The sequence below is a fragment of the Anopheles nili genome, chromosome 3 (genome assembly GCF_943737925.1).
Source record: "Anopheles nili chromosome 3, idAnoNiliSN_F5_01, whole genome shotgun sequence".
NCBI lineage: Eukaryota > Metazoa > Arthropoda > Insecta > Diptera > Culicidae > Anopheles > Anopheles nili.
This window is the reverse complement of record NC_071292.1, coordinates 59,540,158-59,551,870: the sequence shown is the minus strand read 5'-3', so window position 1 is coordinate 59,551,870 and position 11,713 is coordinate 59,540,158. Positions and strand designations below refer to the sequence as shown.

At 52.8% G+C, this 11,713-nt stretch overlaps 1 protein-coding gene across 1 annotated transcript in view; it reads left to right on the top strand.

Moving 5' to 3' along the window:
• The first annotated feature begins 1,176 nt into the window (after positions 1-1,176).
• LOC128723031 (Krueppel-like factor luna) overlaps positions 1,177-11,713 on the top strand; it is a 15,195-nt gene continuing 4,658 nt past the window's right edge. Inside the window, exons 1-2 of the mRNA XM_053816734.1 lie at positions 1,177-2,110; positions 2,203-2,346. Coding sequence (XP_053672709.1) covers positions 1,186-2,110; positions 2,203-2,346 — 1,069 coding nt within the window. The 5' untranslated portion in view covers positions 1,177-1,185. The remainder of the gene's footprint in view (positions 2,111-2,202; positions 2,347-11,713) is intronic.

The window sequence follows — 11,713 nt, the reverse complement described above, 5'->3', positions numbered from 1 at the left end:
TTAACGCCTGCGGACAAAAAAAAGCGATAGCGAGTTGGGGGGAAAGAATGAGAGAAAAAAAACACCCACACCCACACACAATAATCCAACAGTCACTCGAAACCGAAGATGAATAAATATATCCATTACAGTTGACACGCCGAAGGATACCGTTGATGTGTACTTTTCGTTCGATTCCGGGACGGGTGTTTTTTTGTTTGTTTGTTTTGTTTTCCCTTCATTCCTAGCCACTTCGAGGTGGCTCGGTTTTCTGAGGCACTCGCACCACCCACCCAAGTGTACGGGGAAGAATTTATTGAAAAGCGTGTGGCATTCGCCGATAGAAACTCGAGCGCCACTACGCGACGCATTCGAAACCTCAGCATACGAGGATTCGTTTCGTGGGTGTAAAACGATGGAAATCAGAAAAGTTTATCACTCCACCGAACGAACCGGGAAACGGGATGTTTTCCGGCGAATTTTTCCTCGCCAGCAAGCGAGAGGCCACTTTCAAGTGCGAGCGCGCGTGTGTGAGTGTTTTTTTTTTGTTTTGCGGAATTTTTGACTTTCCAATGAGCAAGGAGTTTGCACATTTCAACGAGAAAAGCTTACACACTACAGAAAGAGTGAGAGAGTGAAGAAAAAAAAAAGAGAATGGAATGAAAAACAAGCGCTAACATTTATTTTTATTCCAACGGCATGCAATGGTTGCGCAGCAAAGTTTTTCCGGCTTGCGATTACGCGAGGATCTCATATGCGGAATTCGCCTTCGTCCTGTAGCTTTTCCACCGCGGGGGGGGGGGGGGGGGAAGCAGTGACACAGGCCGGTGGCCGAGGCGGTAGGATTTCAATTTCCACCGTAACGATGCCGCAAACGGATCGACTCCGCTCGAAGGAACGTGAAGCATTCGTCAAACATCACTCCGGTGCGTTCGTTGAACCAACCATCGCGGCCAACCGTGCGGAGAAAGTTGGCTCGAAAGTATTTTCATTTACAGCGCTTCCTTGCTGCTTCTCGCATTCACTCGCGCATAGTTCAAACCGTGAGCTTTTCCCGGTCAGATGGGGGGGGAGAGTGAGCAAGCCACGCTCTTAGCAAGCCATGGAAAGATTTTGACGTTTGTTTGACATTTCGATAGAGATTGTTTTTGTTCATTCGCATTTCCTTTTTTTCACTCCCGTTTCGCCTTACAGACGTGCTACGAGATGGAGCGATACCTGAAGGATGAACCGAAGCTGCAAAAATACAAGAAACTCCCCACGGACGCACCGTGGGATCTGTTCGCGGCACCGGGGCCACTTCCCGGCTCGTGGAAGGTGGAAGTCGAACCGTACTGCTTCGACGAGCTCAACCTGAACGATCGGGCGTCAGACTCGCGATCAGAATCCTCGTCATCCTCCTCATCATCGTCGTCGTCTTCGTCCTCATCGGACGGTTTGCTAGCACCCAGTGCCAATGGTCACCCGTGGCAGAACAGCGTGCTGAGTTGTGCCGTGATGGTGAAAAAGGAACCCATCGACGATCCGGACGATGATCCGGAATCGGACAGCCAGGATGAACCGAGCGTGAAGTACCGCAGCAAACCTACGATCGGAAAACCCACCACCAACAGCAGTAGTAGTCACCACCACAGCCATCATCACCACCACAGCCACAATCACCACCACAGTAACCATCATGGGCGTCAGCAGGGTGCGATCGAGTTGCGGCTGGTCGCGCGAACAACGGCCAGTTCTGCCAGCGATCTGTTGCCCACGCTTACGCCACCCTCGTCACCTGAGTCGCACCTCAGCAAGGACACGACGGCGACGGACGGTAGTGGTGGAGCAAGCACTAACACCACCACATCCACCACCGGCAGTAGTTTAGGGTCGGCGGCGACGACAACGCTAGCGGCCACGATTAAGAAGGAACCCGCCTCCGAGATCGCCCTGCTCGATCGCCAGGGTGGTAAGATCCTGCGCGTATCGGCCGGTCCACATGTGGTCCGATTAACGACGACAGCGAGTGCGGCCACGGGGATGAGCGGTGCAAATGTGGTGAAAGGTGTGACGCGTGTGATACAGGTTAGCCCTCAGCTGCACGCGGCCATCGCGCAACGTAACTCGTCGGGATCACCGAGCTCGACAGGTAAGCAACAGTCTGAGGAGCTTTGCAACTGGAGGACGTCTCCAGATCGTCCTTTTCGACTAATGTAAACCGTCTTTTCTCTCTCTCCATAGCGTCACCAAGCTCCAAACATCACCACCGGCAGCAGGATCACAGTCCTGACGCGAAGCGGCGGATACACAAGTGTCAATTTCTCGGCTGCAAAAAGGTCTACACCAAAAGCTCCCATCTCAAGGCGCACCAGCGAACGCATACAGGTGAGTGAAACCCCTTGGCAAAGACACACAAAAGCCGACGCTCATTATGAGCACGAAAGCGTTAGAGTTATCAAACAATCGGCGAATGAGTCCGAAAACTGCGGCATCTTTCAACCTTGTGCAGCTCGCTTTAACCACCGTACCGAAAGGGCAATTAAATTACATGGCCACAACGCCACGATCGAGCCAACCGAACCGAGCCCTACGAACCCGCTAATCAATGATTCATATTCAAACGCAAACTTGCGTTCGTCTTGCGTTTTGGTGAAATCCCGACGTTAAAGACGGTCCTGGCCACCATCCACCCACACACACGCACGCGAAGAGAGCTTGCCTGTGGTATTTATTACGGGACCATGATTTAATTATTCAAATCAATCTTATTGCCCGCCTGTTGACAAAGTTTTCCTTTAAGACCGGCCTTAAATGGGCTCATCCGAGTGTGTGTGGGTGTGTGCGTTCGGTTGAGAACACTCGGGCGGTGCGGTCATTCGGGCTCTTTATTTATCCTTTCTTTTTTTTGGGGGGAAACGCACGCAAACACCCGCACACGAACCCCCTTGAAGAAGGAACCCGAGAAAAGTCGCTTTCGGAAGCTGGAATAAATTAGCTCAACTTTCTTCGGCATCCATCCCTGGCGCGCGCGCATGTGTATGCGTGGCCCCGTTGCTGGTGCAGGATATCCTGCAGGACACGTTTTATGTGACCTGGTTCACTAATTTACCCGAGCAACTTTCGCCACTCCTTTTCCACCACCGGGACGCGCCTTTCGGACGCGTGGGCCAAGGGATTAACTTTTACGTCGGCAGTGGGTGGGCGATGAAGGGCCACACGATGGCCAAGTTCGCCAGTTCATCATCGATGTGCACGGTCGGGTGGTCCGGCTTTCAATCAAACCCTTGCTTTGCCAGTCGGTTGCGAAAGCGACGACTCATCCGGGAAAGGTGCCTTCGGTTGCAGTTCGCAAATAATATAGCACAACCACCACCACCACAACTCGCAAGGACCCTGGCGCCTCATCTTACACGAACGCGAGGGTGGGTGCATTCGGGGAGAGAGGTTAGTGCGGGTCTTTATTCAGTTTCTGCAATTTATTACCCCGGCCGAGGTGGGAGGGAAAATTGACCACACCCGAAGTGCGCCAGTTCCGGCAGGGTGTCTGGGCGTCTGAAAGAAAGAGAGAGAGAGTGCGCGTCTCGTCGTAATGATATTACTGGCTTCTTTGTTTCTTTCCGGTTGGTGGGTGGCTTTGTGTGAGAGCGCGGTGAAGGGCTTGCGGGTAATAAATTTTCCGAGCTAACCGGTGCGGGAAAATGTTCGAGTTCGCACGACGCGTCGCCTCGGATGGGTTGGCGTTTTAAACACACTTTTCTTGTACGGTTTTTTTGTCTCTCCTTTTTTTTCGCCACCATGTCCTCGTTAACAATGGCAGTAGATAACGTTAACGGTGGTACGGATTTTCTTTCTTCTTTTTTTTTGTTGTACGCCTCAACATAACACCATTTGCGACGGATTTTCTTACACCCGTGCCGTGCATAAAACTATCGACCACAGCCAGCCATGCGAGGGTAAATCGTTGAATTGAAGCATTCACTATCCCCCGTGTAGGCCCTTTTCGAGGCCTACTATGTGTGTGTTTCACCGTAGCTAGAGTGCTCCTGATGGAGAGTACTTCCAATAGCTGCTCGGTCAAAGCAATCCATGATCATCCGAAAGAGAGAGAGACTTTAACGAAGTGCTGCTTCCATCGTCGTCCTTTCTCCTTTGAAAAAAAAAAGAAAAAGGGCTGCCTGGGTCGTAGAGCCATCGAGTGGAGTCGGCTGTGCGCGCCTGAATAATGGGTCCCCTAAATGCCGTTAAATGATAATTTCTGTTTAATCCCCGTTCCCTCCCGGCCTCGGTGTGCTTAATGCTGGTGTGCGGTGGCAAAAGGATACAAGCGAGAGGCCAAAAAAAAAGCACGCCAAACCCTCCCCACAAGCGAAACCGAAACGAAACGAAAGGATCCATAAACTCGACAAAACCCGGTCTGAATGTGGTGAAACAGAAGCAGCAACAACAGCCAAAACCAAACCAAAAAAAAAAAGGATATGTTTCCCTCACTCCCGACTGGCTGGGCCGGGCTGGGTGGTTCCGGTGGGAGTGATTAGCAGCGAAACTGCGCCGGCCCCAGGACCAACGGGTCTCCGGACCCTAAACAAGAGCCAGCAAAAGGAGCAAAATATTTATCCTAATAATTTTTGACTCGTGCCTTATCTCTAAATCACTCTTATGGAAGCACTCGACTCGGGACTTGGCGCCCCTCGGGTGGTGGAACCGAGAGCGCACTTCAACGTGGCGTAATGTTCCTGCCGCTCGAGGCCACCCTTTGCCACCGTGCCACCCTGTGCCGCGCGCGTTGCGTCAAGAAGTTTTCCACGCCGGGTTCCGGGTTCGTTCGTGGCGCAGGTTTTTCGCGGGAGGGCGATGCCTTCCGGGTGGAGGGCTTCCGTGCCGGATGGTGCTTCATCCTGCAAAGCGCGTCAAGAGCCTCCTTTTTGAAAGGCTACTTTTAGCGTTTTGGCTTCCATTCAGGCGTGTGTTCTGCCTTTCGCACTCACACCCTCGTGTGTCCCAGCAGATGGCACGTAAACGTAGGCCATATGCGGAGCTGGCAGAAGAGGGTACGGGCAGTTGTTTAAACTGAAGTGTATCCACTCCGCCACGATAAGCGGTCGTTATGATGCGGGGGGAGGCGAGGGGAGGCATGTGGTCGGAAAAAGGACACGGGGGGCAACAGCGATAATTATCCTCAACCATCCATCGAGCGCGCGACGAATGAAAGGGCTGCTATTCGCGGTTGGTGCGTCGGTTTGAGATGGAGCGTGAGTGAGTAAAAGTGATGCCAGCCCTCCCCCCCAAAAAAAAGGATATGATGAAAAGAGAAAGAAAACGTGAAACATCTTGCCTCGGTGGAGCTTTTAAAGCGCTGCGTACTTGCAGGGAAATAATGATAATCCATTCCTCCCCACGTAATAAATATGTTGGGCCGATTTCTGTTTTAGAGCTAGCTCTAGCGTGCGTTTTTTCGCTATTTTCTATTTTTCTTTTACTTTTTCGCCTGTTTGTTGTTGCTGGAACATTGCCGCTTCCAGCAACGGAATGTGTTCTATTTGAGTTTTGAGTAAGCCAAAAAGTACTGCCAATCGTGGTGTTTAAGTTTTGTGCGCACCAAAACGACGCGGCTCGCTTGTTTTGAGTGTTCACCCGACCAGTTCGAATCGGTGCGTCTTCTCGGTGGAAATTGGCGACTCAAGGCAGAGACAGAGGGAGAATGAAAAAGGCAATGAAGAAAAGCACCATGGCCGGAAACGAAAAACGTTCCCCCCAACCACCCGAGGGAAAAACGCGAACGAAATTATTTACGGTGAGTTATTTGCCTTGTGCCTGACGCGCGGCCGCAACGCGCGCGCGTGGTCTGCCTTTGCGCGTCGTTCTTGCGGAAGATTTTCAATAAATTCCTCCTCCCTTGCGCGGGGGGGGGGGTTTTCCCCCGTCACCGTGGCCGACTTCCGGACGCTAGTGCGGTGGAAAACGTACATTTATTTACTGCCAGCTACTGGCACCGGGCGAGTGGCGCAGATCGGGTAAAAAACCTACACCATCCTCCAGCCAGCGTCGGGGCCGTGTATCGAAAGTCCAGCTCATCGCGTTTCGGGTGGGAGAGGCTTATTAAAATCATATTTTATGTGGTAACATGTTTTGCAGCACCCGCGCGCGCGCTCGCGCCGTGGGAAGAGTGTATCATCATTTTCGAGCCGGCCCAAATGCCGAGCCGTGCAAAGTGGGACAAAAACGTCGGCGGGGATGGCTGGCCGGTCGGGAGAGGGAGTGAAGATTGGGCTCAGAAATTACTCCCGAGGAAAAAATTGCACGGTAAAAGTGCTTCGAAGAAATACGACCGGTGTGTGCGAGCGGAACAAAACGGAAGAAAGGCCGACCAAAAAAAAAAAAGAGAAGGAAGTAACAAAATAACCAAACTGGGAACCGACCATATTCGACCACACGCAGTCCTTTTTCAGTCTGTGAGGGTGGTTAAAGGTGGTGCGGTCCGATGGGAGGAATCCTAATGCCGACCAACCGTGACCGACCGGCGAGGTGGCTGCCCTACACCAACCGGGTTTATATATATAAATATCCCAAGCCCTGGCCACTAATCGAGCGAACACGCGGCGGTGCAGTGTAATGGTGGAACTTGGTCTGGTTGAAATTCGCCCACCCCCCCCCCCCCCTCCCACGAGGAGGCGGGTAGTGGGTTTCGGCGGTTCGGGCACCGCAGAAACAATTTAACCTCAGAAATGTTTAAACATAAAACATAAAATGCCATTTACAGCCCGGAGGGAAACATATTTTGCTCCGGCATGCCCGGATGATGATGTACACCGGAACGAGTGGGCTGTGAGTGAGACAGAGAGAGCGAGAGAGTGAGAGGGTGAGAAAGAGAAAGCTTCATATACTTCTTGCCATCAAAAACGGGGCAGGGGTCCTTGCTGTGGGTGGTGCCTTTAAAGGAACACGAAAGGATAATAGCCGCTGGGCGAAGGTGAGCACGTGTTGTTGTCGTTTCAGCGTGCTTCTTCGGGGGTTGTTTGTTGATGTGAAATTCTCGATAAATAAATCACCGTAGATGGAACCACCGCGCTTTCCAACGGGGAGCCGTAAGCGTGCGTCATTTAAAGGTGCCACACGGAGATGGCCTTTCAAAAGCGTGCCAAAAATTGCTCCCAAAGCATAGAACGCTTGGCAATTTCGTCTCTCATCGCATCGAACTGCACGCTTCTACTTACGAGCGTTCGCCCCCTGAACACAGGCGTATAAACGGCGCGAGCAAATAAACGCAAGCAGGCCATGAGTTTCGGCCGCCATATTGTTTCACCGTGCAGAGAGCTTTTCTGTGACGGCGGCGAGTGAAATGCGACCGAAAAGTTGCTTCCAAAACTGGTGGCCGAAAAAAGAAACAGAAAGATGGGCACACCATTGGCGTTTGAAGTCAGCCCGCGCTCGTCTGCTCGTGCGCGCGGGTTACATTACGCGTCCGGTACATCCATCCGGTAGGGCCCCTTGGCCAAAAGGGCAATGGTGCGTGAAAAGCAGCAGCGGCAACCGAGCTGGGTGGAATATTTTGAATTTTTCATTAGAAGCAGCAGCACCGAGGCGGATGGGCGAGATTTCCCTGCGAGTCACGGCCAAGGGAAAAATGCCCTTCCTTCCTCCGCCTCCACCCACCCACACTCTGGCCGCCCCGCTCTGGACCAAACCGGAATGCCTTTCATATCGTTGCCATTCCTTGCCGAGCCATTCCATTCCATTTCGTGCCATTCCTGCCATTGCTGCCCTTCGCGAAACGGGCGCGCTTCTTTGCCCGGAGAGTTGGGGAAGCGCAAAAGGATCTGCCCAGGTGGTCGGAAGGCAAACCGTCCGTGCTCAACGGTGGCGCTCCGTAGTCCTTGCAAAGGGAAGGATTTATACACCGTGCGCCGTGAGCTTTCTCGGGCATATCAGCCAGTGCGGTACTCGATTCGTGCACTTATCGGTAGCGCTGGTGGGCAGCAATCAGTGGCAGCAATCGGCTCACCCACTGCCGGGCGTGGGGCCAGAAAGTGAACCCTACGAGCGCCGCGGGAATGGAAAACCTGGGAATCACAAAATGGTGGAGCGCAACCAACGTAGCAAGCACTTTGGAGCATGGGTCGGTAAAAAAATCCCAAACTCCTTCTGCCATCGCTAATTGCTTGAACCGCTTTCAAGTGGAACGATTGAGAGAGCGAGAGAGAGAGAGAGAGAGAGAGAGAGAGTGAGAGAGAGGGAAAACGGGCTAGTGGCAGGATTTCAATTAGCGATTAAGACGCCTTCCTCTTCACTGTCAAGCAGCGGAACGAAGTGAATGGCTGTCCCGATTTGCAGCGAGCTTCTTTACACATTTTTGTATGGGTGTGGGTGTGTATGTGTGTGTGTATGTTTGAATGTCACCACTTTCTCCAACCCGCTCCCCTCCACTCTTGGAGATAGTATTGAGCTGGAAAATTTGCGAATGGAAAATTCCCTATCTCCCACTGTGCTTCTTCAAACACTTTCTCCGCGATAGAAAGCCAAGATGGGTTCGGAGCGATATGAAATCAGCTATTGAATACGCCGCTTCGTCCGTTTCTTTTTTGCTCGTCCCGCATTTGCCTGCGATCCTCTTTTAACGGTGCAATCGGGCGTGCTTTAAAGGGCCCGTTACGATTCCCTTTTTCTTACCGTCCTGCCTTTAGAAGGTACTGGCCCGTTTAAGCGAACCGAGCGAGACAAGCTGAGAGACGCGCGGCGGTACTATGTTAATTAAAAATTAATTAGCAATTATCCTTCGCCGCGCGTTATCAATCGGCGAAGCGATAAAGCGATGATTTAAGTGACTGGCCGCGCGCGCGCTTCACCAGCGTGTCCGTACAAAAGGAAGCGCGGGTTCGGAATCATAATTTGATGCCGCCCGAATCAAACGCCACCGGAAAAGTCGGAAAAAAAGGAACCATCGGGAAGGATCTCCCTCCCACTTTACAAGTAAATGTACCACGACGGTGCTCGAGTGTTTTGTTGGTGGTCCGGCTCCGTCTCGGAAGGATTACGATCGAAAAACAGCACCGTAAAGAACAGATTAGCCTTTTCCACGGTTCCGTCATCATTCCACCATCCGACCACCATCGTCCACCCCACTGTATGCGTTCACCGACCCGAGTCCGAGTCTGACCGCTTACTGCAACTCGATTAATGATGGTGACAAAAGCAGCCAGCTCCTAAGGAGATTTACCGATGCTGTCACGAGATACGACACGGAAAGTTTCGCCCAAGCGGCGCTGGCAACTGCACTGCCCCAGTTCCGGACGGCGGCTGGCTTCCGGCTGCGATGCCGGATCTGTCAGCTTTTCCTGCGCGCCGCTCGTGAAGCTTTCGGAGACCTGCCCCGAGGCTGCCTAATGCCCTCGGGTGGCTGTCAGTGCTCGTCCTCCGAGGGGAAAAGTGCCTAGTGCCACCGGTTCCGGGGTGCTGCACTTCATCGGAAAAAGCGTTCGCTATTTCGTCCATCCTACCCACCCCACGGGTGGGAATGTTGGGAAAGTCCGATGGAGCGAGGCGCACGTCCGACGGCACCACGGAAGCCAATTTGGTGGCATTTTCCAGCGTCTTAACCGGGGGATAATCTTTACATAAACGACTTCGCCCGGCTGGCGGGAAGTCATTTTTGTTAAATTTTAAAGATTTTCATACTCTGCCGTAACGCAACGGCCATGGTACGGAAAGCTTTTAGCTCGGGAAACCGTGAGACCGAAACCGAAAAGGGACCACCACCACCACTCGCTGCCTGTGCTCATAATTCACGCCGCGACGGGCAACGTTCAGGTTCGTGCCGCGTCACGGTTGGGCGTATCGACTTTTCTTAAGCCGCCTGCCTTGTCCTGACAGCGCACGACTGGGTGCTTCTAGGGATGAGAAATCCCACCCACCCGTCGTGCCAAGCATTGCTTTCCCGCTGCGTCGGTAATATTTATATTCTTCCCGTGGATGTCGTGCCCGTGTTCGTGGTCCCCTTGCACATCGGAATGGGCGGATGATGGCTTTAACGGCGTCGCCGTACGGTTTTGATCCGGAATTTGCCATCGTGCTAAAGCGTCACCTAAAGCCATCCCCCCGTCCCGTCCCGAACCGGTTGGGGGCCACTCGGGGTTTCGTCATAATTTCGCGTTGGCTTCATAATTTATGTACGAATTGCAGCATTTTAAGCCCCGCGCGCACGATAAACCGTCTTTGGGCTGACTTTCGCATCAAAATCCGCCCCTTTGCCGGGATCAAGTAGGCTTTGCGTGCTGCGTGCAGCGAAAAGCGCCACCCGGCTGCCGTGGCGTTGATGTTTTGGGAGGAAATTTGTCTAAACCATCCAATCGAAGCAAGCCGTGCGACGGTGCAGAGATGAAAATCAGAGGCCAGCGAAACACGATCGGGTGTAATTTATATATATAACCGGGAATCCGTAACCCAAAACTTCGTTAAAGTGTGTGTTTTGTTCTTTGTTTTTGCTGCTGCTATCGCTTATAATTGCCCTCTCGAACCCTCCCAAGGTCGTCGCGGGTGTGTGTGCGCTGGAAAACTGCATCCTTGCTGCGGTGAAAATTGCTCCTCGGTAATGAAACCGGACACGAGCTTCATTTGCTCGAGATTAATAGTGAGAAATCGTTGCGCTCGTGTGTTTCGCTGTTTAATGAAACTTTTCCCACCATCTGCGGGATCCGGGAAAAAGCGACCACCGTTGGCCTTCAAGCGCCCCAACCCCCCCGTAATGGAATTCCGCGCATCTCATCGGCCAGCCGACGGGACGGACGCGGTTCATAAAATTTATCACATTTTTAATGGATAATCATATTTCATGTGCCCGTGCCACGTCGGCGCAAAGGCTGTTGGGAGAAACGTGAGATCGTAAATAAATCGCCCGGAACGGAACCACCATGGCCACCGTGGCCGTGTCGCGAATGAAATTCAGTCTGGCGCGAAAATGGACCCCGAGGTAAATGCTGAGGCGGAGAGTGGCTGACGCTCCGGCTGGTGGGAAGTACATTCATTTACATTGCTCTTCACGAAAGTGTGTTTATTTGCGTTTGGAAGTTAATCTACTGCACGATCACGGTTTGCCCGGTTCGCGTGTTAACGGTGGAAGCGCACCTGGCCAGTTGGGCTCGCAATCCGGTCACTTCGGTTTGAGACTTTGCCAGAGCCGCTTGCAGGTCGGTTATTTCCTTCGTCGAACTCGCAGCCACAGCTCCCTGGGCACCTTTGGCACGTTCCTCTTCGAGTGCTTTCGAAAGCCGCTGGTTGCTTGCCTCCAGTTCGCTATTTTCCCTCCGCAAGTGGACCACGACGGTCAGCGCCTTACGCAGCTGATCCGTGAGCTTCTGGACGTCTCCGCTAGGGGTCGCCACCGGCGGTAGTCCATCTCCAGTGAGATCACGCGTACTGGCTCGTTCAAGCTCGAGCTCTTTTCGGGTGCGAATCAAACGATCGAGATAGGGATTCTTGAGATCTGCACAACAGAACCGACCGCGTTTGATGTGTCCTGCGCGCTTACACCGATCCCCATCGCCACCGGTTGCGATCGAGCGCCGCGTTAGGATGGTTCCGATCCGTTCACCAAACTCACAGTGCCAATCGTTGTCGCCCAGCGTGATTGATTTGAGCCGTGGCCAGTAGAGTGCGTTCTCATGCAGCTCTAGGTTGACGAGCCCGTTGCCTTCGAGATGTAGCTTCACGGTGGATGAGATTCCGGTCGCATTCGCCGCTGGCAGCGTGGTCAGGAAGTTGT